This window comes from Lampris incognitus, chromosome 3 (assembly GCF_029633865.1).
Source record: "Lampris incognitus isolate fLamInc1 chromosome 3, fLamInc1.hap2, whole genome shotgun sequence".
Lineage (NCBI taxonomy): Eukaryota > Metazoa > Chordata > Actinopteri > Lampriformes > Lampridae > Lampris > Lampris incognitus.
In genome coordinates this window covers 83,472,405-83,500,250 of record NC_079213.1, presented here as the reverse complement: position 1 = coordinate 83,500,250, position 27,846 = coordinate 83,472,405, and the positions used below count along the sequence as shown (strand labels likewise).

The 27,846-nt window shown below is 44.9% G+C and overlaps 1 protein-coding gene and 1 pseudogene across 1 annotated transcript in view; one reads left to right on the top strand and one right to left on the bottom strand.

Moving 5' to 3' along the window:
- The window catches only part of si:ch73-40i7.2 (FYN-binding protein 1), a 42,743-nt gene extending 20,669 nt beyond the window's left edge, over positions 1-22,074 (top strand). The window contains exons 10-16 of the mRNA XM_056277235.1: positions 9,188-9,207; positions 9,552-9,612; positions 10,409-10,451; positions 18,947-19,109; positions 20,367-20,400; positions 20,533-20,570; positions 20,756-22,074. Of these exons, the coding sequence (XP_056133210.1) occupies positions 9,188-9,207; positions 9,552-9,612; positions 10,409-10,451; positions 18,947-19,109; positions 20,367-20,400; positions 20,533-20,570; positions 20,756-20,784 (388 nt within the window). The 3' untranslated portion in view covers positions 20,785-22,074. The remainder of the gene's footprint in view (positions 1-9,187; positions 9,208-9,551; positions 9,613-10,408; positions 10,452-18,946; positions 19,110-20,366; positions 20,401-20,532; positions 20,571-20,755) is intronic.
- A 1,788-nt stretch (positions 22,075-23,862) lies between these two features.
- Positions 23,863-23,955, bottom strand: LOC130110938 (U6 spliceosomal RNA; annotated as a pseudogene).
- Positions 23,956-27,846: the final 3,891 nt, after the last annotated feature.

Sequence of the window (27,846 nt, the reverse complement as noted above, 5' to 3'; positions counted from 1 at the left end):
CGCTGGTGGTTTCCGTGCGGAGTGCGTCCTGTTTCTCGGGAGAGAAGTTTATCATTGCAACAGTGAGCATCTCTGGATCCTCGACTTCTGCCTCTATTCCGTCAATGCGCTCGTCCAGCTCGATGTTGCTGTTGTTCTCAGGGTTGGGTAGTCGGCTGAGTGTGTCTGCCAGGACCATCTGGTTTCCTGGTTGATATGTGACCTCGTAGTTGTATCCTTGTGTTTTTATCAGCATTCACTGAAGCCGTGGCGGGGCGGCATGCAGTGGCTTTGTGCATATGGTAACGAGGGGTTTGTGGTCTGTAACTACAATGAATGACTTCCCATACAGGTAGGTATGGTATCGCTGCATTCCATAGACTATGGCCAGCATTTCTTGCTCTATGTTGCTGTACCTGGATTGGCAGTCGTCCAGTGTCTTTGAGCCAAAAGCTATGGGTCTTTTGTTCTGCACTAATGCCACGCCCAGTCCTTTCTGTGATGCATCGACCTCAAGTGTCAGAGGTGTGCTTGGATCATAGTACTTCAGGCAGTCATGTTCATTGACAACTGATTTCAGGTCCTCAAAGCTCTTTTGGTGGTCAGTGTCCCATGTCCAAGGCATGTCACTTTTCAGCAGCACCCTCAGTGTGTGTGCTTTGTCTGCGAACTTTGAGATGTAGGGTGACAGGTAGGTCAGCATCCCCAAGAATCTGCTCAGTTCATCTTTGTTCTGGGGTGTCGGCATTTTCTGGATGTTGTGGAGTTAGAAAACAACGAGACAGGAGACGTGAGAGTAGACGTAGTCGAGGTAGTTTACTAGCTCCAACTTTACATGTCATATATTCGACAACGACACTGAACTCTCTGGACCGGAAGCGGAAGTGCATTCTCTCTTAGGTGAATGTCTCTAGTTATATAGATGTGGGTCACCACACAGGCCCCCCCAGAATTCACCTACACAAAACAATGCAAAACAGCAAAAGCGCAACTCATGAACATAAAAATAGACTCTACAACAGAACAGTCAATGACATAGTGCAAAGTCACGGGGAAAACAAGTGACGAGTCGGGGGGTGGACCCTGCGGCCATAACGGCTGCGCTTCACAGGAGGGGAAACAGATGGGGCCGAAACCCGGGCCATAGGCGGGGCCGAAGCAGGAACAGAGGCAGGTGCCGGGGCCGACCTAGGAGGGCGTCCCCGCCGCGGGGGTAGGGCCAATTGCATTGGCTCCCCAATGTCCAAGTGAGCAGGCTTGAGACGGTCTATAGCGACCCGCTCCGGCCTGCCCCCCATGTCCACCACAAAGTTCTTATCCCCCGCCTCCAGGACGCGGAAGGGCCCGTCGTATGGGGGCTGCAGCGGGGACCGATGGCTGTCGTGCCTAATGAAGACGTACCTCGCCGATGGCAGATCCTTGGGGACGTAGGACCGGGGGAGGCAGTGTTGAGACATCGGAACGGGAGCGAAGGCACCGGCAGCGCTCCGGGACGCACTGAGGTGAGAGGCGGCCGACCAGGGAGTCGTAGCATCCGGAAGAAACTCCCCCGGAACTCGCAGGGGCTGGCCATACACCAGCTCAGCGGAGGAGGTCTGGAGGTCTTCCTTCGGGGCCGAACGCAGGCCGAGCATGACCCATGGGAGCCGGTCCATCCAGTCGCAGCCAGTGAGGCTTGCCCGCAGAGCGGCTTTCATGTCCCGATGGAACCGCTCACAAAGTCCGTTGCTCTGCGGGTTGTACGCCGTAGTGCGGTGGATCTTCATCCCCAGGTGCTCAGCGACCGCCGTCCAGAGCTCCGAGGTAAACTGGGAGCCCCGGTCGCTCGTGATGTCACCCGGTGTGCCGAAACGGGCCACCCAGCAGCCGATGAACGCCCGTGCTACCTCTGCTGCCGTCGTGGAGGACAAGGGAATAGCCTCTGGCCACCTGGTGGCCCTGTCCACAATAGTGAGGAGGAACGTATAACCACGGGAGGGGGGCAGGGGACCCACCAGGTCAACATTGACGTGTTCAAACCGCCTCTCTGGAACCACAAACGGCGCCAAAGGGGCCTTGGTATGGCGGTGCACCTTGGCGCGTTGGCACGCCACACAAGAGCCGGCCCAGGCTCTAACATCCTTACGGAGCCCAGGCCAAACAAACTTGACGCTCACCAATTTGGTCGAGGCCTTCACTCCCGGGTGGGAAAGGCCGTGGACGGTGTCGAGAACTCGGCGCCGCCAGGAATTAGGCACCAGGGGGCGCGGTTGACCGGTGGAGATGTCACAGAGGAGGGTGGTGTTGGCCGCGTCGAACGTCACGTCCTCCAGCCGTAGCGCCGTAGGGGTCGACCGGTAGTCTTGAACGGTCGCGTCCTTGGCTTGGTCCGCTGCCATAGCGGCGTAGTCGAGTCCCAAGTGAACGGCGTTAACAACCGCCCGTGAAAGGCAGTCGGCGACGGAGTTATCCTTGCCCGACACGTGTTGTATGTCCGTGGTAAACTCGGAAACCGCCGCGAGATGACGCTGCTGACGCCCAGACCACGGTTCTGAGGTTTTGGCCATACAGAACGTCAGCGGTTTGTGGTCCACGAAAGCGGTGAACTGTCGGCCCTCCAATAGGAACCTAAAGTGTCTGGTTGCGAGGAAGAGACCCAGTAGTTCCCTATCAAAGGTGCTGTATTTGCGCTCGCTCTCACGGAGTTGTTTACTGAAGAACGCCAACGGCTGCCAGCCCCCCCCCACCCACTGCTCACACACGGCCCCCACGGCGTAGTCGGAGGCATCCGTTGTAAGGGCTATGGGGGCGGCAGGCGACGGGTGAGCTAGCAGCGCAGCGTTGGCCAGCGCGGTCTTGGCGGCCACAAAAGCCTCGTCCATCCCCGAAGACCAGTCCAGCTCGTCCTTAGACTTCTTACCCCGCAGGGCCTCATACAGGGGACGCATGATGTGGGCGGCACGGGGCAGGAAACGGTTATAAAAGTTCACCATGCCCAGGAATTCCTGCAGCGACTGTACAGTGCGGGGGCGGGGGAACATGGTGACAGCCTCAACCCTGGCAGGGAGGGGAACGGCCCCCTGTGGAGTGATGTGGTGCCCGAGGAAGGTGATGGACGACTCCCCGAACTGACACTTAGCTGGGTTGATGATGAGGCCGTGTTCGCTGAGCCTGTCAAACAGCTGTCTGAGGTGCGTCATGTGTTCCTCCGCCGACGCGCTGGCCACGAGGATGTCGTCTAAGTACACAAACAAAAATGGCATGTCACGGAGCACAGAATCCATAAGGCGCTGAAACGTCTGCGCCGCCCCTTTAAGGCCGAAAGGCATACGTAAAAACTCAAAGAGCCCAAAGGGTGTGATGACAGCCGTTTTTGGGACATCCAGTGGGTGGACCGGCACTTGGTGATACCCCCGCACTAAGTCGATTTTGGAATAGATGGCAGCGCCCGCCAGGTGGGTAGAGAAATCTTGTATGTGCGGTATGGGGTACCGGTCGGGGGTCGTGGCATTGTTTAGGCGACGGTAGTCCCCGCACGGGCGCCAACCCCCGTTGGCCTTAGTAACCATGTGAAGAGGGGAAGCCCACGGGCTGTCAGAACGGCGGACAATGCCGAGGCGCTCCATAGTCGAAAACTCCTCCCTGGCTATTGCGAGCTTGGCCGAGTCGAGGCGTCGGGCCCGAGCGTAAACTGGGGGCCCCACTGTGGTGATATGATGTTCCACGCCGTGCTTGGCCACCGCCGAGGAGAAGGTGGGTGTGGTCAGCTCGGGGAAATTTGTGAGCAGGCGTTGGTATGGATCCCCGGTGGAGAGTGTGTTAGCGAGGCACAGCGCTCCAGCGCCCCCAAGCGTGCAGGGGTATGACGCAAAAGAGACGGCATCAATCACGCGACAGTTTTTAACATCCACCAGCAGGTTGAAAGCACAGAGGAAATCCGCACCTAGGAGCGGGGTGGATACAGCAGCCATCACAAAGTCCCAGCCGAAACGTCGGCCGCCAAAACACACGTCCACATGTCTGATACCGTACGTCCGAATGGACGTGCCGTTGGCGGCGTCCATCTGGGGGCCGTGACTGTCGGTCATCGTGTCCACAGCTTGTGCTGGTAGTATGCTGCGTTGAGCGCCAGAGTCAACCAGCAGCCGCCGGCCCGACAAGGAGTCTCTGATGAACAACAGCTTGCAGTCACGGCCGGCGCCCATAGCCGTTAACAAGCGCCGGCCTTGGCGTTTCCCTGAACCCTGTAACTGCAGGGTTTGCGACACCGTTTTGCTTTTGCCCCAAACCTGGCATGGTAATAACAGAGCCCGTCGTCAGGTTGGCGGCGGGCTGTCACCGCAGCCGCGGTGTCCATATAGTCGTACACAGGTGGTGGTGGGGCGGTCTAGTGGGGTAGCAGGGCATGCACAAACTGTTGCCGGTTGGCCAGGAAAACCCTGTCTGCTTCAGCAGCCAGAGAACGGTAGTCCTTGGAGGCGGCGAGAGGAGAACTGGCCAGTGCTGTGCGTACAGGTGCGGGGAGCTGCCTCAGAAAAATGTGTGTGAAAAGAAAGGCCGGATCAGCCGATCCCAGCACAGACAGCATTTTTTCCATTAAATCAGACGGTTTGCCGTCGCCGAGGCCATTCGGGGACAGTAAACGGTCTGCCTTCTCCAGCTCCGACAGTTCAAATAGTTTCAGGAGGAATGTCTTTATAGCATCGTACTTGCCAGCAGCTGGTGGAGCTTCCAACAGTGTCATTGCTCGCGCCGTTGTCGATGCGTCTAACGCCGCCACTACGTGGAAGTACTGCGTTGCATCCTGCGTTATCCCTCTCAGCTGGAACTGGGCTTCCACATGTTGAAACCACGGCCGTGGATTATGCTGCCAAAAGTCGGGTAGCTTCACAGTAGCGGTGTAAATGCTAGCGTTAGCAATAGCCATGTTGTTAGCACCGGCGTCGTCGTTGTCAAACATACTCGTATTAGTTGTTCGATCACGTCGGGGTCACCAATGTGGAGTTAGAAAACAACGAGACAGGAGACGTGAGAGTAGACGTAGTCGAGGTAGTTTACTAGCTCCAACTTTACATGTCATATATTCGACAACGACACTGAACTCTCTGGACCGGAAGCGGAAGTGCATTCTCTCTTAGGTGAATGTCTCTAGTTATATAGATGTGGGTCACCACACAGTCCCTGATTTTGGCTGGGTCAGGTTTGATACCTTTGTCTGTGTACAGGTTGCCAAAAATGAGATGCTTGTCTGTTTGATTGTGCACTTGTCACTGTTGAACACAATACCTGTCTTGGCTGCTCTCTCCATCAGGTTGGTCAGGTTCCTGTCATGCTCCTCTTCGCTTGCTCCGTAGACTGCGATATCATCGGCTATGCTGACGACACCATCGAGCCCCTCCAGGATTTGGTCCATCTTTGCCTGGAAGAGATCTTGAGAGACACTGAGACCAAATGGCAAACGTTTCCAGCAGTATCTACCAAATGGAGTTCGGAATGTGGTTAGCAGTTGTGACTCTTCCTCTAGGTGTATTGACCAATATCCAGCTTTTGCGTCAAGATTGCTGAATATTTTTGCATTTGCAAACTTCGGGTTCAGTTCCTCCACAGTAGGAATCTTGTGTGGGCATCTCCTAAGGCTGGCATTAAGCTTTTGGGGGTCTAAGCATATGCGAAGGGAACCGTCTTTCTTTGTGCTGTATGCCAGACTCGAGCACCAGTCTGTGTGCTGTTCTACTTTTCTTAACACATCTTGTTCGACTAGGTTATTCAGTTCATCTTTCAGTTTGTCTTTGATGTGAATGCTGCACTTACGTGGTGGGTCTATGAATGGTTCAGCATCCTTTTTCAGGAAGAGCTTGGCCTTTCCACTGAAGTTGCCAATTTTGTCAAACTGGTCTGGGTATGCTCTCTTTAGGTCTGCACTGTTAGATATGGTCATTTTGGGTTTTGTCTGTCTTGTGTTAACTTTTTTTCTGGTTTGCATGTCCTTTCTCGGTCACTGCATCTACATTGACAGTCACTAGGTTTAACAGTTCACATGTTGGCAGCCCAACTATGGCTGGCCCTGGTACGTCTACAACATAGAACTTTGCATTGATCCATTTGGATTCTTTGTACTGGCATGGAACGTCAATGGTGCCTAGGCAGGGGATGGCGTGACCACTGTATGCAGATAGCCTCCTGTTGGTTTTTTTCAGTCGTTTCTGGGTGCATGCATTTTCACCGTACATCTGCTTGAAGGTACGCAATGGGAGTGTGTTGTCTGACGCACCTGTGTCTATCTTCAGACGTAGTGTGTATCCACAACCAGGTAGGTCAGGTGGTGTCACCTTCAGGACTGTGTACGCCTCCTCTCTGGCCGGCTTGCTGTCTATGCTATGCATGCACTTTTCACTGATAGTTATGGAGTGGAACTGTTTCTGGTAAGTACTTTCGTTCTCACTGTCTGTTTCACTGCTACTCTCTACAGCATGTATGCGAGTCCTGCTCTGTTGCTTTTTGTCTATATAGGTTTTGCGCTTGTGCTGTTTGTCTTGTGGTGTGTGGGACTTACTTCCCCCGCTCCTGCTCTGGCTGGAGTGTTCCTGGCACTCTCGTTTGGCCTTCCTGCAGCACCGCTCCCAGTGACCTTTTGCACCACACGCATTGCATTCATCATCATATGCAGGACATCGACGTGGTTTGTGGCTTCTCCCACAGTTACGACATATGCGGTCCCTGTCCACAGCGTGGATTCTCTCATTGTGTGACAGGCTAAGTTTGTCTAACTGTTCATTGCCTGCTGTCAGGGCTTCATATTTTTGTCCCTCAGCCAGATCCTCTGCTAAGGAATATCCTTTTGGTTTGCTGTATAGATCATTCCTCAGGGCATCATGGGGAGTGCTCGCAATAATAAGCTCAATCATACGCTCGTTAAGCTCTTCGTCTGAAAACTGACATTTCTGTGCTAGTGTTCTGGCTCTGGTCACAAAATCATCAATATTCTCATCTGGTTTCTGTCTGTGTTGCATCAGTTGCAGTCTATGGATTCTGAAATTTACATTCAACTTCAGCTGTTTTTCAAATAAGTCCCATAGTTTGGCAGGCTTTTTCTTTTCATCATCGGTGAGACCACTGGCGTCCAGTATTTTTAATCCTTCATCTCCGATTCCACGACATATTTTCCTAGCTTGTTTAGCTGCGCCATTTATTTCTTCATCTTCTAAATACAGAGTCATTTTCTGTTTATACAGTGAAATTGCCTCACCCAGGTCCGGGTCTGACCAATTCATCGTCGGTAGATGCGATGCCATGACGTCTCCTGTCGCTAGCTAGCTAGTTAGCTTTGCGGCTAGCTCAGCTCCGGCGCACTCTTGCTTGAATGATGACAGAAATTATCCACGGACAATTTTATCAGTCTATCTTGATTCTTCATAGAGAGTACTTTACCGCTGCCACCATGAAGTAATACTTGGGGTAGTATTGGTCGAGGATCAATGACCACACCGGGTTATAGAACTCAGGTTTAATTGTGGCTCAGAAGGCAGACGTAATAACCATACATGGTAGTGGTGTAACCATAATAACAGTCCGGGTAGTACATAACACCTAGTGTAGTTCCAGTGTATATACATGGCGTTATATCACTACACCACTAACCCTTGACCCGGTAACAGTGTACCACCCTCCAGAACATCTTCCTCAACTATGTACAACTAACATTTATACCCCCCCCCCGTGAACCTGAACACACTACAATATTTCACTTAAAAGATCAAGAATATGATAATGCAGCAATAATAGTAAATGTAACTACAGTAAGTACAGTATTTATAATTGAGAGAATGTGTGTATAGGTATAAAACACATTCATTAAAGAAGCATGTCTTTATGCATGCTCAATAATCCAGGTAAGAAAATCCACATACAATGTTGTAGCCAGATGAACTGCTTCAACTTTCTTTGATTAAAGAAACATTTCTTACGTTTCAAACTCCCCACTTGCCACTGTCCCGCCGGAGGCCGGCCGTTTAACGCCAGAAATGAAAGCCCGCTTGGGGCTCGCCCCCCCCCCCCCCACCTCACCGGGTAAGTGAAAAAACGGTAAGAGCCTTTTCACTTTCGTTGCAATCGTGGTCGTTTTGCTTTTCTTCTATACGTCACCATCACTTGCATCAGATTTACGCTTTGTAGCCATGACTACGAGAGTAAACACACGAAAAAAATTAAGTCATACACAACGCCCGCAGGCGTCCGGGTGGCGTAGCGGTCTGTTCCGTTGCCCACCAAAACGGGGATCAGCGGTTTGAATCCCCGTCTTACCTCCGGCTTGGTCGGGTGTCCCTACAGACACAATTGGCCGTGTCTCCGGGTGGGAAGCCGGATATGGGTATGTGTCCTGGTCGCTGCACTAGAGCCTCCTCTGGTCGGTCGGACTCGGGGCGCCTGTTCGGGGTGGAGGGGGAACTGGGGGGAATAGCATGATCTTCCCACGTGCTATGTCCCCCTGGCGAAACTCCCCAATGTCTGGTGAAAAGAAGCGGCTGGCGACTCCACATGTATAGTATGCAGCCCTCCCCGGATTGGCAGAGGGGGTGGAGCAGCGACCGGGACAGCTCGGAAGAGTGGAGTAATTGGCAAAAGTACAATTGAGGAGAAAATGGGGAGGGGGGGGAAATCCCCCCAGGAAAAAAAACACAACACACACAACCCACAACAATGTTTACGCGACCTGGCTTAAAATGGCGACGACAGCGTGCGTGGCTTTGTTCTCCCTCGGGCCAATGAACCGCCTAAAACGCGCAGTGTTTTGAGCGTCACGCAAAGTAGTCCGTCCGTTCGTTCGTTCGTTCGAACGAACTATTGTGTGCAACTCGATTTTTTAAAAATAATAGGCTTTACGGAGGTCGGTTCATAAGTACGGGAGTTCGTAAGTCGGTCGTTTGTAACCCGGTGACTACTACTACAGAGGTGCATGTTCAAAATAAACATATTCTCATACTCACAAAGTATGAAAAAAGGAGTTCTCCACTCAGTGTTTTCACAAATTTTACTGTTTTTTTGTTTTTGTTTTTTGTTTTGCCGATTTAGAGAATATACATACCTTAAATTTTGGTTCATGTGTTTCATCACACCTAAATTTGGGTATCAGTTGTCATTTCTTTGGTTACATCGCTCAGTCCAAAACAGTGTCCATATACAGCTTCATGTCCCATGTTGGCTAATATGTTACTTTCTGTTTCCTCTCTAGAGGGATGCCTCAGGAGGAGGGTGAGTGATCCTGCTGCTTTGCTTCATTGAATTGCACTGTCATGGTCACTTATACAACATGTTTAATCTCGTTTTCAGATGCAACCACATTCACTGGACTTCATTTCGATGACTGTTCAAGTGACGCATATCTAAGCATTGTAAAGTGTTGTATGTAGCATGTGACAGCAGTTTAGAATAGAATATTTTGATTGTCTAACATACAATTAATGCTTCTTTACACTCATCGTAATGGTTTTGGAGATTCGTGTGCAATTATTTTAAAGCGAAAAGATATAAAATATAGTAGTTTCAGATAGAACAATCTCACTGCTGCTCTCTCTTCCTGGTTCTCCTCCATTCAGATGACTATGATGATGTTCAACCAATACCTGAGGATTTCCCCCCTCCACCTCCTGAGATCAGGTATCCACTGAAGATTTAGCTTACTGGGGAAAAAAGTTGACCTAAGAATGAATGAATAGGTAGACATGCATAAGGTGTTAAGTGTGGGTGCAGTGTCGATGCAAAATTAGGTTAGCATAGGTTTGGTAATGTCTTTGCTAGGGCAGGTTATGATAGCTAGATAAGTTGGCGATGGGTAGATGGATGGATGGATGGATGAATGGATAGATAGGTGATAGATGGATAGAAAACTGGGTAACACTTTAGTATGGGGAACGTAGTTACCATTAATTAGGTGCTTATTAGCATGCAAATTAGCAACATATTGGCTCTTAATTGGTCATTATGACGTACTCATTAATGCCTTATTCTGCATGGCCTTATTATACAACCAGTAAGCCATTAACTATGAGTTTTCCCTCTATAACCTCAGAATTATTGCTTATTAGTAGCACCATCTCAATATGCTTTGCTTAGTATGGACTTTATAAGGTGGTAGTACCACAAGAAGAGTTATTCTCCCTTACTAACACTTAATGAATATGGTCTGTTCTTACATAACAAAACACAAAACTACAAGTGTTAATAGTGTTAAATTACTGTAAATTAAGTTTTTGTTACTTAGAATATGTTCCCCATACTAAAGTGACATCTTGATCATTACTAATTCACTAGTAATTAAGTTTTTTTATGTTCCCCATACTAAAGTGTTACCGAAAACTGTAAATGAATATATTATCCTTTAGTTGCTTGGTAATTTTACTAATAAAAACTAAGGCTCAATAATGAATAAAAGCCATCTATATTTTTGTTACAGCTTGGATCGTAAGACGGAAAAGGAACTGAGAAAAAAGTTCAAGGTAAATATATGCCCTTCATCTACCAAGTACTAACGCAGCCCTTTGTTAGACCCTCAGAGTGCTTTTGGTCGAGAAAGACTATCTTAGATACTGATACTTGATTATATGACAATGTTTTGTTTTGGTCTCTTTTTTTTCTTTCACCAATGAGGGTTTCAGGCTTAAGTAAGTGAGTATTTAGTATTTATATAGCACCTTCTTAAAATCAAATTACAAGGTGCTGTACAAGATACAGATACAGAAAAACAAACAACATGCATATACAATTATATATACAGAAAAGTATAAATTACAGCTGTTCACAGATTCAGCTGATCTAACGGGGGGGGGGGCTGTTCCAGAGGGATGGGGCCCTGACGGCAAAAGCACAGCCATCCTTGGATTTGCGGAGGGACCGGAGAATAGATAAGACATCCTGTTTGGAAGAACTGAGTGGCCTAGAGGTGGAGTAAGGTTGCAAAAGTTTGGAAATGTATAAAGGGGCAGGACCATGTAGGGCCTTATATGTGATAAGCAGTATCTCGAAGTTGGGGAGCCAATGAAGGGATGCAAGGATTGGTGTGATGTGGGATCTGAGATTGGTTAGCAACCTGGCTGCAGCATTTTGCACAAGTTAATGGTGGGGCAGGGCTGCTTGGCTGAGACAGGAGAAAAGAACAAGTAGTCAGGGCGTGAGATTTTTTTTTATGACCCCCCCCCCTCCCTTTTTCTCCCCAATTATATCCGGCCAATTATCCCACTCTTCCGAGCTGTCCCAGTTGCTGCTCCACCCCCTCTGCCGATCTGGGGAGGGCTGCAGACTACCACATCCCTCCTCCGATATACACTCACTGGCCACTTTATTAGGTACACCTTGCTAGTACCGGGTTGGACCCCCTTTTGCCTTCAGAACTGCCTTAATCCTTCGTGGCATAGATTCAACAAGGTACTGGAAACATTCCTCAGAGAGTTTGGTCCATATTGACATGATAGCATCACGCAGTTGCTGCAGATTTGTCGGCTGCACATCCATGATGCGAATCTCCCGGTCCACCACATCCCAAAGGTGCTCTATTGGATTGAGATCTGGTGACTGTGGAGGCCATTTGAGTACAGTGAACTCATTGTCATGTTCAAGAAACCAGTCTGAGATGATTCGAGCTTTATGACATGGCGCGTTATCCTGCTGGAAGTAGCCATCAGAAGATGGGAACACTGTGGTCATAAAGGGATGGACATGGTCAGCAACAATACTCAGGTAGGCTGTGGCGTTGACACGATGCTCAATTGGTACTAAGGGGCCCAAAGTGTGCCAAGAAAATATCCCCCACACCATTACACCACCACCACCAGTCTGAACCGTTGATACAAGGCAGGATGGATCCATGCTTTCATGTTGTTGACGCCAAATTCTGACCCTACCATCCGAATGTCGCAGCAGAAATCGAGACTCATCAGAACAGGCAACGTTTTTCCAATCTTCTATTGTCCAATTTTGGTGAGCCTGTGCGAGTTGTAGCCTCAGTTTCCTGTTCTTAGCTGACAGGAGTGGCACCCGGTGTGGTCTTCTGCTGCTGTAGCCCATCTGCCTCAAGGTTCGACGTGTTGTGCGTTCAGAGATGCTCTTCTGCATACCTCGGTTGTAATGAGTGGTTATTTGAGTTACTGTTGCCTTTCTATCAGCTCGAACCAGTCTGGCCATTCTCCTCTGACCTCTGGCATCAACAAGACATTTTCGCCCACAGAACTGCCGCTCACTGGATATTTTCTCTTTTTTGGACCATTCTCTGTAAACCCTAGAGATGGTTGTGCATGAAAATCCCAGTAGATCAGCAGTTTCTGAAATATTCAGACCAGCCCGTCTGGCACCAACAACCATGCCACATTCAAAGTCACTTAAATCACCTTTCTTCCCCATTCTGATGCTCGGTTTGAACTGCAGCAGATCGTCTTGACCATATCTACATGCCTAAATGCATTGAGTTGCTGCCATGTGATTGGCTGATTAGAAATTTGCGTTAACGAGCAGTTGGACAGGTGTGCCTAATAAAGTGGCCGGTGAGTGTATGTGGAGTTGCCAACTGCTTCTTTTCACCTGACAATGAGGCGTTTCGCCAGGGGGACATAGCGCGTGGGAGGATCACGCTATTTCCCCCAGTTCCTCCTTCGAACAGGCGCCCCGACTGATCAGAGGAGGCGCTAGTGCAGTGACCAACACACACGTCCACATCCGGCTTCCCACCTGCAGACACGGCCAGTTGTGTCTGTAGGGACGCCCGACCAAGCCGGAGGTAACGCGGGGATTCGAATCAGCAATCCCCTTGTTGGTAGGCAATGGAATAGACTGCCGTGCCACCCAGATACCCAAGGTGTGAGATAATTAGGGCATGAATTAGTAATGAAAGATCTCTGGTTGATAGCATTGATTTGATTTTTACGATGTTCCAGAGTTGGAAAAAGCAGAATTGTTTCTTTCTATGAAGGTTCAATGCATCTATATATTTAGAAAATGAAAACATGGTTTTCATTGTTGAAGCTACAGACTTGAAGATTATTGTATTTGATGAACTTACTGACACCTTCTGAAATCATGGTAATTGCATTGGTACTGGAACTCTCCATATCCCAGAGTCACCAGTGCTATTCAAAGCCAAACAAATAAAACATGTTAGAACTTGAGTTTCAGCTAGTCAAGCCAAGTCCATTTTATTTGCATAGCCCATTATTACAAATCGCAAATTTGCCTCAGGGGGCTTTACAGCAATAAAACATCCTGTCCTTAAACCCTTGCATCGAATAAGGAACAACTCCCTAAAAAAACCTTTTAACAGGGAGAAAAAATACGAAGAAACCTCAAGGAGAGCAACCGAGGAGGACTCTTTGACCCAAGATGGACAGACGTGCAATGGATGTTGTGTGCGCAGAACAAAACACAATTTATAGTATACAACATTGAAAGAGGATAACAGAATTATAATGGAATTAAAAGAAGTATGAAGAATATGATGAAGAGAATGCCAAGAAGAGTCCAGATGCCATCAGAACAGCCTAGGACCAGGGCCATGCAACCACCATCACCATGTAGACCTGACGGGGACAGACTACACATACACACAGGGGAAACTCACATATGCAGGAGAAGAGACAAGAAAAAACATTAGTCACACATCAGAGAGAGAGAAGGATATTACATTGAAACTGGATAACAACATTATATGGATTTATAAGATATATATAAAGAATTTGATGAGGGGGATGCCAAGCAGTGTCCAGGTGACAACCATCGTCATCATGGAGACCTGGGAGGAGGACAGGCTACATGTGCACACAGGGGAGACTCGCATCACACCATTCACATATATGGAGAAGAGACAGGAGAAGACATCATTAAGAGAGACAAAAGACATGTGAGAGAGAAAAGAACAGCTGAAATCATCTATAATCTATACTATATAATCTCGTCGGCAGAACAGTGCTTGGTAAATTCATTGAGACAGAAACCGACCCACCATTCAGCACAGGTCGTGAAGTACTCAATTTAAAGGAAGCTAATTGTAGGTTAAGGCAAAAAAGATGAATTTTAAGTTTGGATGTAAAGGACTCAACAGACTCTGATTGTCTGACAGCAGCAGGCAGGTTATTCCACAAGAACGGGGCCCAATAGGAAAAGGCCCTGCCACCTGCTGACTTCTTTTTAACTTTGGGTACACACAGGAGCCCTGTATTTTGAGAGCGGAGAACTTGAGATGGAATATACAATTTAAGGAGATCAGATTGAGATGGTTTGGATATGTGTGGAGGAGAGATGCTGGGTATGCTGGAAGAAGGATGCTGAATATGGAGCTGCCAGGGAAGAGGAAAAGAGGAAGGCCAAAGAGGAGGTTTATGGATGTGGTGAGAGAGGACATGCAGGTAGTTAGTGTGACAGAGGAAGATGCAGAAGACAGGAAGAGATGGAAACAGATGATCTGCTGTGGCAACCCCTAACAGGAACAGCTGAAAGTAGTAATAGTAGACAGATACAGTGCATCCGGAAAGTATTCACACCCCTTCACTTTCCCCACATTTTCTTATGTTACAGCCTTATTCCAAAATGGATTAAATTCCCTTTTTTCTCATCAATCTACATACAATACCCCATAATGACAAAGCGAAAAAGGTTTTGTAGAAATTCTTGCAAATTTATTAAAAATAAAAAACTGAAATATTGCATGTACATTTGTGTTCACACCCTTTACTCAGTACTTGGTTGAAGCACCCTTGGCAGTGATTACAGCTTCAAGTCTTCTTGGGTATGAAGCTACAAGCTTGGCACACCTATATTTGGGGTATTTCTCCCATTCTTCTCTGCAGATCCTCTCGAGCTCTGTAAGGTTAGATGGGGAGCATCGCTGCACAGCTATTTTCAGGTCTTTCCAGAGATGTTCAATGGGGTTCAAGTCTGGGCTCTGGCTGGGCCCCTCAAAGACATTCACAGACTTGTCCCGAAGCCACTCCTTCATTGTCTTGGCTGTGTGCTTAGGGTCGTTGTCATGTTGAAAGGTAAACCTTCACCCCAGTCTGAGGTCCTGAGCGCTCTGGAGCAGGTTTTCATCAAGGATCTCTCTGTACTTTGCTCCATTCATCTTTCCCTCGATCCTGACTAGTCTCCCAGTTCCTGCCGCTGAAAAACATCCCCAAAGCATGATGCTGCCACCACCATGCTTCACTGTAGGGATGGTATTAGCAAGGTGATGAGAGGTGCCTGGTTTCCTCTAGACGTGACCTTTGGCATTCAGGCAAAAGAGTTCAATCTTGGTTTCATCAGACCAGAGAATCTTTTTTCTCATGGTCTGAGAGTCCTTTAGGTTCTTTCTGGCAAACTCCAAGCGGGCTGTCATGTGCCTTTTACTGAGCAGAGGCTTCCGTCTGGCCACTCTACCATAAAGGCCTAATTGGTGGAGTGCTGCACAGATGGTTATCCTTCTGGAAGGTTCTCCCATCTCCACAGAGGAATGCTGGAGCTCTGTCAGAGTGACCATCAAGTTCTTGGTCACCTCCCTGACCAAGGCCCTTCTCCCCCGATTGCTCAGTTTGGCTGGGCGGCCAGCTCTAGGAAGAGTCCTGGTGGATCCTAACTTCTTCCATTTACGAATGATGGAGACCACTGTGCTCTTTGGGACCTTTAAAGCTGTTGAATTTTTTTTTGTACCCTTCCCCAGATCTGTGCCTCAATACAATCCTGTCTCGGAGGTCCACAGACAATTCCTTTGACTTCATGGCTTGGTTTCTGCTCTGACATGCACTGTCAACAGTGGGACCTTATATAGACAGGTGTGTGCCTTTCCAAGTCATGTCCAATCAATTGAATTTACTACAGGTGGACTCCAATCAAGATGTAGAAACATCTCAAGGATGGTCAGTGGAAACAGGATGAACCTGAGCTCAATTTTGAGTGTCATAGCAAAGGGTGTGAATACTTATGTACATGCAATATTTCAGTTTTTTATTTTTAATAAATTTGCAAAAATTTCTACAAAACCTTTTTCACTTTGTCATTATGGGGTATTGTGTGTAGATTGAAGAGAAAAAAAAGGAATTTAATCCATTTTGGAGTCAGGCTGTAACATAAGAAAATGTGGGGAAAGTGAAGGGGTGTGAATACTTTCCGGATGCGCTGTATGATGGGGCAAGCCCATTTACGTTTTATAAGTCTGCAGGAACACCCTGAAGTCTGATCTAACTTGGATAGGAAGCCAATGAAGGGAGGCAAGAATTGGTGTAATATGGTCAAATTTTCTAGCTTAAGTTAGGATTCTAGCTGTAGTGACAGGCATGGGCGTAAGTCCATGAGTACTAGGATGGCATCCAGCGCTCTACCTGTTGCCCCATCGATAGGGTTAGTTTGCCATGTCAGGAAGGGCATCCGACATAAAATTTTGCCAAATCAGTATGTGGATTGACAAGACCATACTGGATTGGTGGAGGCTCCATACCAGATCGGTCAAGGCCTGGGTTAACAACAGGCACCATTGGTGCTGTGCCCTCACAGGTTATCAATGGAAACTGTAAAATTCATTGTGGCGACCCGTGACAAACAGGGAATAAACTGAAAGAAGAAGTTAGGATTCTAGCTGCAGCATTTTGAACCATCTGAAGACTTGGTGCTAGCATGTGGCAGACCTGAAAAAATAACATTACAATAATTAAGTCTGGATGAAACAAATGTATGTATTAGCATCTCTGCGTCAGCCATTGTCAAGAAAGACCAAATTTTAGCTATGTTACATGAGTGAAAAAAAGGCAGTTTGGTGATTTCTTTAATGTGCTTATCAAAGGAAGACTAGGATCAAATGTAGCACCAAGATTTTTGGCTGCCACACTTTGTGAAATCACAGATTTGTAAGCGTTACCGTTACTTGATCAAATTGGTGTCTATGTCTAGCAGAGCCAACGACCAGCATCTCAGTTTTATCTGAATTTAAAAGCAGGACATTTAGTGGCATCCAGTTTTTTACAGCAGCCATGTGGGTCTCTAAATTAGTCATTTGAGTATGATCATCAGCCCTTAAAGGCACATACAGCTGAGTATCATCCATGTAGCAATGGAAATTTATTCCATGGCTGTGTATAATTTGGCCAAGAGGTGAAATATAAAGAGAAAAAAGTAGAGGGCCAAGAACCGAGCCCTGAAGTACTCCATATTTAACATCAGAGTTTTTCGATGTAATATTATAGCAGACACAATGTTTTCTTCCAGATAAGTAGGACTTAAGCCAGGAGAGACCTAGAACAGGGACACCAAAATTACAATTTATTCTGTCCAATATTATACGGTGATCAGTGGTGTCAAAGGCTGCACTGAGGTCCAGTAGTAGAAGCACAGAAGTGGAATCAGAGTCCAAAGCAAGTAAAGGAACCTTTACCACTCAGTTTGGAGCAGTTTCAGAGGAGTGCCAGTCCTTGACAGCCAATTGAAAAAGTTCATATAGATGGTTTTCTTCTATATGGGTCGAAAGTTGTTAATACACAATTCTCTCTAGTACTTCAGAAAAGAATGGAAGATTAGAGACTGGTCGATAGTTATTAAGAGACCCTGGATTGAAGTGCGGTTTCTAAAGAAGAGGTTTGACCATAGCTGTCTTAAACTGCCGGGAACAATACCAGTACAAAGTAATAAATTAACAATGTCTAGCATTGTAGGTCCCTGGAAAGGACAGAGGTCTATGCAAAGTTTTGCTGGTAAGGGGTCAAGTAGGCAAGCAGTTGGTTTAGAAGCTGACATGAGCTTAGTCAAAGTATCAAGTTAGATCGTCTCAAAAGCTGTAATAACAAGGACTATCAGTGACTCATTGCATAGATATGAATTTGGTAAGACAGGATCTGCTGAAGTAGCTGGAGTTTAAGAATTAATTTTGTTTCTTATCTCATCAACCTTATTGCAGAAAAAGTCTAGAAACTCATGGGTTGTGAATGGTGAGCAGCTAATAGATAGCTGCTTTTTAGTAATTTTAGCTACGGTGTCGAAGAGAAATCTGGGATTATGTTTATTAGTATTGATTGAGAGCGATATGCACTGCGTCTGATATTACTGTCATTGTTGCTCCTGATATTATACTATCTGTTAAAAAGGTCTTCTGCAAGCTTGTTCTGCCATATCTGCCTATTAGCCACAACAACTTTGCTTTGTCTTCATCTCACTGTTATCTTTCTTCCTCAGCAAGCCACTTGACTGCTGCAGTGAAAATGTAAAACTGTATGCGTTGTATCTCTTTCCCCAAGAAGAGTACTACCTTACTGTAACCATTACAATAAGCCACTACATACATGTGATATGAATAGTCATTGAATAGTGATTGCCTTGAATACAGTGATTACAGGTCATTTCAAAAAGTGAAGGCGTGAAAAAAAGAAAATGAGTTTAGAAAGGGCATTAACTTTGATTTTTTTTTTGTAGATCAATTTTTGCCAAATGTAGCCAACTATTTTTTTCCTCAGAAAGATCACTATTTCTTAGATAGCTGCTAGCTTCCATTATTTAAAGTGAAATATTTTGTCTGTGTTCCTTATTGGAAAGGTCACCAATGTATGTCCATCAGCAGCAGCGTGTTCTGTGGAAGTAACCTTAAGATGGACAGCGCCCCCACCCTTTCCGCGGTGTATCTGATATTGCCGTGTTTGTGCCTTTGCGACTCAGGGAAAAAGACAGTTGTAGGATTAAGTTGTGGGTGAGCATGGGTTGGCTATCGGTTAGGTGAAGGTTAGCTATCGGTTAAGGTTAGGGTAAGGTAAGTGTTAGGTTAAGGCTAGGGTTAGGTTGAGGTTATGTTAGGTTAGCTTTGGTAATATTCCGATCTGTTGCACAGGCATGACATCACAGCACTGTGATTGCTCCATTGCAATGATAGTCCTGGAGCAACATTAATTATGATGTTAAAGCAACAACACCAACGCAGCGATATCAGATCGTGCGAGCCTCCCCACTGACTCCACTACCCACTGGTAAAATGTTTCACATATTACTCCTGTTTTTCCAGTTTGATGGCCCTTTGAGGGTGCTTCACACCATGATGGTGGATCCAAATTGCAGCATCAAGAGGCCAGGGGGGAAGCATTTGGCTGTGGTACAGGGGGAGATCCTGGATGTCGTTCATCTCGTCAGTGAAAATAAAGCTCTATGCCGCAACCAGTTTGGCAAATGTACGTTGTATGATATCTTCCATCACTAAGAAAACCCTACTGTTTTTACCATACGATTTTAGTGAAGCCTTGAAGCAGAATAATGTTCAATATGTTAACCTGAAGCAAGAATGTATTGAAAAGATTAGATATATGTTAGCCATTTCAAATTTCATTGATGATCTAATACTTACAATCCAACCAAATCTTCTTCCCAGTCGTTACACAACCTGAATCCTAGATTAGGAAACACTTGCATGAATAATCTCAACATGATACACAGTTTAGGAGCCATCTTCCTACATACAGACTGATTTTTTTTTGTTACATCTGAGGATGCTGCACATTGTTGACATTTAACTATTCTTACTGTTGTGGTTGTGTGTAGCTAAGGTTTGCAGATCAGCACATGGCACTAACACTGCTAGAGTTAGCTGTTCCACTCCTGGTGAAGCTAAATGGGTAGATAATGATACCAGCCCTGGAATTCCAACTTCCACGGTCATCAAAGTTAATCCTAAAATCTGATTCTTATCTTTTAACTAGAACCAGGAAGGAAGCACACATAACTCCCATTTTAAAAGCACGATACTGACTGCCTGTTCTTTTTAGTATTGATTTTTCTTTTAGTTTTTAATTTGTCCATGGCTTATAGCATCTGCTTACTCAAGTTTATTTTTCACCCATGACCCAAAGAGTCTCTGGCTGTACTGACAATACTCAAATACTGCCAGAGACTCTGACAGCTGCTGAATTCTTAGACATCTTTAAAAAAAACACCTAAAGAAGGAAAAACCTTTACCTGATCTGTTGTATTAGTGATTTTACTATTTCTTTTGTGGTTATTTTACTTTCTCGCTGTTTAACTAGGCCTTCTAATACATCTTTCATTACAGATTTTCTCTTTTTTATTCATTCTCTGAAGCCCTTTTTGTGTCACACAAAGTTTATGAAATTGTGCTTCAACATAATACAAGTAAATAAGTATACTGTAAAGATAAAGTTTGATTTATTGATCCTTTGATAAAGATGTATGGTTCAAATCCTGTTGGGGCCCATCTATAATTACTAAGTACACTTTTATTACATGATAAGCTGTTATAGATAAAAGCATCAAAAATTGTCATATTTTGGGTTACAATTGATTAGTATTTTTAGATTAATGCTGAGACTAATCTATAGATCCTTCAAAACTTCAGCTAGATTTATTTTAGCATCAAGGTTTTTTTTTCAACTTTTAAGTTGTTTTAATTACTTGTCATGTCTGACTTCTTACAGATGGCTATGTGTCGCGATCGCTTCTTCTTCAGATGTAAGTGACAACTTCTTAGTGTTTGCGCAAGGTTGGCATCTGACTAAACAGCTGTTAGCATCTGTTGAATTCACTATCTTTTATCTTTGTGTGGTAGATCAATGAAATATCTGCTTCTATATTATTTCACAGGGAAGGGGAAATCTATGACGACATTGAGCATTCCAATGGTATGTTATCTTCGGAATTTAATGTTCAAACAAAAGAACATTTGTGCAAAAAGGCTTGTGTTATTGTCACAGAATACAAATGCAATTAATTGCATGTTGTTTTGTTGTTGTCTTGTGAAACCCCATTTTCAACTTTTGTCATTTCTTTAAATGAGGGATTTTTGCTGTTTTATTTCTCATTCCAGATATCTATGACAATGACTCTATCAACTGAACACACACGAGCCGTCCCATGTCAAACTGACTGTTGCTCAAACTATCGTCTTCGATTGGACAATATGTGCACACACATACTATACTCAAACTAGTCATGAGGAGAGAGAGCGAGAGATTTGAATTTAAAAGCATATTTATGTAGTTTACATTCCAGTCCAACAGCTGATATTCAAACTTGTTCGTCTTATTGTAATTCAGCTCATAAAACAAAAAACATTTTCAGAAAATGTCTCATTAAGTAGTTGCTCAACCAGTCTTCAGTTGGACAACATGCACACACATACCATACTCAAACTAGTCATGAGGAGAGAGAGACAGAGAAAGAGAGATAGATAGATTTGATTTTCAGAAGGACATTTAGTTTACATTCCAGTCCAACAGCTGATATTCAAACTTGTTTGTCTTATTGTAATTCAGCTCATAAAACAAAAAACATTTTCAGAAATTGTCTCATTAAGTAGTTGCTCAACCACCGTCTTCAGTTGGACAACATGCACACACACCATACTCAAACTAGTCATGAGGAGAAAGAGAAAGAGAGAGAGATAGATTTGATTTTCAGAAGCACATTTATTTAGTTTACATTCCAGTCCAACAGCTGATATTCAAACTTATTCGACTTATTGTAATTCAGCTCATAAACCAAAAAACATTTTCAGAAAATGTCTCATTAAGTAGTTGCTCAACCACCGTCGTCAGTTAGACAATGTGCACACACATACCATACTCAAACTAGTCATGAGGAGAGAGAGAGAGAGAGAGTGAAAGAGAGATTTGATTTTCAAAAGCACATTTATTTAGTTTACATTTCAGTCCAATAGCTGATATTCAAACTTATTCATCTTATTGTAATTCAGCTCATAAAACAAAAAACATTTTCAGAAAATGTCTCATTAAGTAGTTGCTCAACCACCGTCTTCAGTTGGACAACATGCACGCACACACCATACTCAAACTAGTCATGAGGAGAAAGAGAGAGAGAGTGAAAGAGTGAAAGAGAGATTTGATTTTCAAAAGCACATTTATGTAGTTTACATTCCAGTCCAACAGCTGATATTCAAACTTATTCATCTTATTGTAATTCAGCTCATAAACCAAAAAAGTCTCATCAAGTAGTTGCTACCATACTCAAACTAGTCATGAAGAGAGAGAGAGAGAGAGAGAGAGAGAGAGAGAGAGAGAGAGAGAGAGAGAGAGAGAGATTTAATTGGCTGATATGAGCCTTATGAAAATAATAACCAAGTTACCATTGCATTGCTGTTTAACAAACTGCTTGTAGATAAACTCGATACACTATTTGCTTTGTTGGTTTATTTCTTGAAACAATTTGAAGAAATAAAATCATTATTTTATTTGTGTCTCATATCAATTTGAAAATGTCACGTTGATAAGCTGGATCAAGATGAAAATCCACTATCTAGTTACTTTTTGGTGTGGTTGAAATGTTTTCTTCCTGGTACTTTTAGCGGGGAATCCCCATTATGCATGTGTAACTCCCTTCCTTACACATGGAAGAAACATGGTTATTATCCATTCCATCCATCCATTATCCAAACCGCTTATCCTGCTTGTGTTTGGAGTTAGTGGCGTGCTCAGTCCTCTCTGTAGTTAAGTAATATATTTTTGTTGGGTGCTCTTTGGTCCAAGGTTAGTAGTTTCAGATGAGAAAAAGAGAACAAATCTCTCTGACCAAGGCACTCCGTGTAATTAAAATGTCTTTATTGGAACTAGGACATATCCAAAAAGGACCTAAAAATGCCCACGCGTAGCGGCTCGGGCCTTCTTCAGGGCATAGTGAGACAAAACAGGGGTGAATGGTTTTTGTGCAGGCACAGAGCACAGGTGGTAGTTGCTTGATTGGATCTGAAGCAGCCAATTGCTAAGACCCGCTCCTCACACAGATCCTAGAGCACAGTCACGTGCCAAACACAGTTCTTTGTAAAAAGAAAACAAAAACGCAGATTAAATGTACACACACCCACAACTATAGCACAATAAAGGTGCATGTTCACAGTGACTCGGAAAGACAGTAGACTATAAATTAGACATTTTTATAAAAAAGGCCTATAGTCTATCTCCTCGTTCAAACCGGGATATTCCATTGCCTTAAAATTCCAGATCCAAAAAGTTTCCTGCTGCAGGAACTTTTTCAATCTATCCCCCCCACGTACAGATTTCTTTATCATCTCAATACCCTGGACTCTTAAGGATGAAGGGTCGCTATGGTGTATTTATCTATAGTGTTTGATCATTGGATAATCTTCATTGTTGATCCTTATTGCATATTTGTGTTCAGAAAAACGTTCTTTTAATTTCCTCTTTGTCCTACCTACGTAAAAGCACCCACATGGGCACTGTAGGCGATATACAACAAACTCAGAATTACAATTAATAAAGCCATTGGTTTTGTATTCTTTTTGGGTTTTCAGGTCAAGGAATGTCTTGCACTGAATGACACCCACACAGTGTTTACATGACCCGCACTTATAAGTTCCCCAAAGGTCTTTATGCAACCATGTTTTTTCTTTTGAGCCTGGCAGGTAACTCCTGACAAGTTTGTCTTTTATAGAAGGTGCTTTTCTGAACACTGTCATAGATGGATTTGGGAAAATTTCCTTTAGAAGTGGATCACTATTAATCATTTTCCAATTGGACCTGATTATTTGTTTCATCCTGGAGGCACAGCGGCTGTATTGTGTGATGAAGCATGGTCTGGGATTGTTTTTAACCATATTAGTTTTTTTATTTTTCGTTAAGAGGTCAGACCGATTTTGGAACTGGGCTTTTTTTACTGCATCATCAATCAAAATTGGGGAATAACCCTTTTCACAAAATCTCAATTTCATGTCTTTGGCCTGTTTTTCAAAATCTGAATCATTGTTGCAAATGCGTTTCAAACGCTGAAACTGTCCAAAGGGAACGTTGTCTTTAAGTCCCTTGGCATGGAAACTGAAAATCCATTATCCAAACCACTTATCCTGCTCTCAGGGTCGCGGGGATGCTGGAGCCTATCCCAGCAGTCATTGGGCGGCAGGCAGGGAGACACCCTGGACAGGCCGCCAGGCCATCACAGGGCCAAAATGAGGAACGCTTCACGAATTAGCGTGTCATCCTTGCGCAAGGGCCATGCTAATCTTGTTGTAATACAGTAATTTGACAATGGATGTCGCTAATGCGCTGTACTGTCCTCTAGTGTCTGCTTGTAGTTCCGGTTTGACTTTCTGAATAAACACGTGAAAGAGCAATAGGTTATGGGCCCAGAGCGTCGCTAAAAAGCTGTTTTACACGGAGTTTTGCGTGAGATAAACGGTGTTGTGGAATTCACAATGGAAGATAAGCCGTTTATTGATGTAAACTACTAATAAGACACGTTAGCCCCTAGCTAACGGGTCTGACCCTTTAGCCGAGCGGTTAGTGATGTCGCCTTGTGGTGCAGCACACCCCATGTCGAATCCCGCACCGGGCAAGAACATAACCGGTTACATTGGTGGCAGCGGTAGGGTCTGGTAGTGTTGTAGTCAAGACCGCACCAACCGAGACCAAGTCATTATCGAGAGTATCAAGACATTTGGAGGTCGAGACCAAGAGAAGACCAAGACATTTGGAGGTCGAGACCGAGACAAGACCAAGACTGTATATATTAAAACAGAACAAATGACCAGTATCTTTTTTTTTAATCAAGTTTGCTTTTACATAAATGCAACAGGAACATTTCTTTTCAGCAAGGTATTTTTTAATAATTTTCTTTAACATTTTGCATTTTGGTGCTTTGCCAGCTATTTTGACTCATTTTCAAGCAATTAAGTCTTTTTTGTTTATATCTTGCAAGATGATGTTAATCTGGATTTGTTGAATTATCGTGCCTAAGTGTAAACAGATAAATACATCATCTGAAATAAGATACACTTTCTTTTAGTTTTTGCACGAGTCTTATAAAAGACATGTAGATTTCCAAAGATGCAAAAAAGTGAGCACACTCACATAGAAAAAGAAAAAACAACTTAGGTGCAGGGCTATGAAGAACTTTCACAACAACAGAGTGTAAATGACCCATATAATTTTGTCATAATATTTTTTATTATTATTGATTTGTATGGTGCTCATTATTGATTTGTATTTGGTGCCTAAAGTACAGTCCTGATTGATATATTAACAGCGAATTACACTTCCTTTTGTTATGTGATCTTTATTTTGAAAAACTCTGGTCTCCCATGATACTGTGCGCTGCTGCGAGAAAACGGCAGAACAAAACTGAAAGTTGAACACGATGGTCATGTTCGCTATGCACTGAACGAATTCACAACTTATAATTCATTGATCATCATCATTTATTTAGCACCTAGCTGGAAGGCGAACAGCTCTTACGGTGGTTCTATGGTGTGTCTACGGTGTGACTAGTAAAATGCTGCAATAAATGGTCTGATACCGCACCACGGACCCATCAGTCGTTATTGGAGTGCATCGTCTGAATAAAGTCCGGCTGGAATGCTACAGTAAGAGCTAGCCTCTTCATCAACCCCGCCACCACGCTGCCAGAGGAGGTCTATGAGGACGAGCTACGGAGCTAAGTCGCTACTAGTCTACAAGGGACAATTCATCGGGCGTCTTGTCGCCATTTCATCGGGCAACTCGGCGCCATTTTACGGGTCTTCTAGACAAAGGAACTCTACTCTCATCAGGCAGCTGGCTTGAAGGTTTGGTGTGACGGTCAGACTCTAAAGGTATGGAACATTTCATTGATTGATAAGGAACAATTCATCTTCACTGAGAACATTGATAAACATATGGTTTGAGAAGAAAAGGTTTAAGAAGAAAAAGACATCAACAACAATGGACATTTATTGAATTTGATGTTTCTCAATGTGAAGCTGATGGGACTTTATAGAACAAATAAGTTAACACAAAGTAACAAGTGAATCAAGTGACTTTGTTTATTAACTGTTATTATTACTATCCATTACTGATCATCCTTCCTGTTGACTGTAAAAAAAGGGGAAAATGTTTAATGCATGATTTATACAGTCTGAATGGTAACTGAATGTTGTATTCAGTGGAGAGATTGATATTATAACCTTGCAGTCAGTAATATAACAGTCAGCCTACAGTAATAGGCTCTAGTCCTCTAAGCAGTCTGTAGCTATACCAGGTTCTCTGCTCCTCTCTTCGGGTAGTCTATGGGCTATAGTAAAGGCAAACAATTCATTACATCACATTTATCATGGCAGAATTGAATATGACCGAAACAGAGAATCCTGCCCCACAGTCAGAGCTAGAGAATCAGATAAATAGACTACAGCTTAAAATTAGTAAGCTACAAGAGGCTCTCAACGAAACGCTAGAGACTACCGATATAGAACACTTAGAGAAGGAAATTCAAACTAAGGAGGAAACACTAAGTAGCCTCCAAAGTCAACTTGAAGAACAAAATGGGGATAGCCTCCGACGCTCGACTCGAGTGAAGATCTCGACTCCTAAAATGCTTGAACTGCAACGACAGGAGGTGAGGAAGAAGGAGAGAAAGCTCCTCTCAGCGTACGAAAAATGGAAGAGTCGAGCTCGTGAGTCAAGAGAGCGGCTAAAGAAAGACCTCAATGAAACTGAGCTGGCATCTCTGCTTGATACTTTGGAGAAGGATAAAGAGGCTGTGTTGAACACCTATAATGACATACGAGGTCACTTCACACCCTCAGCCGAAATGAGAAGCCGTGTTGATGCATGTGAGGCAGCTACAACAGAGATTAAGAAAATCGCCTACGAGAGGATTGTAGACATCGATTTAGATTTTGATGCAGAACAAGCACAACGACGTCTCAAGGAGCTACTCAAGGGCGGCTATGCGCGCTCAATCTATGGATCCACTGTCTCAAGAGTGTCAAAGTCAGTCCACAGCCACGAAGGCAGCACTTTAACAGTCAAACGTGTGGACGCGGCAGCAGAGCTTGCAGCAAAGGAAGCGGAGTTCGAAGGGTTGCTTGAAGAAGATAAGCAAAGGGAGAAGATACAACGTTTGGAGGAGCAACAAAGGACACTAGAGGAGCAACGAAGGACGCTAGAGGAGCAACAAAGGTGGCAGCTTGAAGTTGAAAAATGCGCTCTTGAACGTCTACAGACAGAAAAGGACTTAAGGGCTGCGCGGGCCAGACTTCAAGTCTATAACCAGGGAACATCACAGGGCGGCAGTGTCCACTCTAATGATCCTGAAAGAAATCTTCACGGCTCCCCAGCTACCAGCAACCAAACCCTCAATATAACGGCATCGTCACCTGACATAAACGTGTCGTCCCTCGCCCGGGCCCTCCAAGATAGTATAGCCCTGAATAGACTTCCAGTGCCAGAGCCATCGGTATTTAATGGCGACCTCATTCAGTTCATTGAGTGGAGAACTTCATTCATGTCACTCGTTGACTCAAAGGCCATCTCCTCAGCAGACAAGCTTTACTACTTGAGGAAATATGTAGGCGGCCCAGCTCGTAAGACACTGGAAGGGACCTTCTACAGAAACGACGGCGAGTCTTACAAGGACGCATGGAGCAAACTGAATCACCGATACGGACAGGCCTTCATCATACAGAGAGCCTTCAGAGACAGGCTCACAAAGTGGCCAAAAATCCAACTAAGGGATGCAGAGGGACTTAGAGACTTTTCCAACTTCTTGAACGCCTGCCAAGACGCAATGTCTCATGTGAGGAGCCTCGAAATATTGAACGACTGTGAAGAGAACATGAAGCTGGTCCACAAACTGCCAGACTGGGCAGCATCTCGATGGAACAGGAAGGCTACGGAAGCCTTGGACAGGAATCAAGAATTCCCCAGCTTCAAGGACTTCACCACCTTCATGGCAAAGGAGGCAGCGATCGCATGCAATTCGATCACCTCACCTTATGCCTTACGCAACTCCAAGTCTAGCACAGCAAAACTGAATAACAGGGACCCTAAGAGGAACAAGGCGAGTGTTCTGAGTACGCAAACTGAAACGGACAGTGACAAGCAAAAGCCAGCCAGCGGAAAGAAAAAAAAACCCCTGTGCGTTCTGCCAAGACAGTCAACACGGGCTACATGC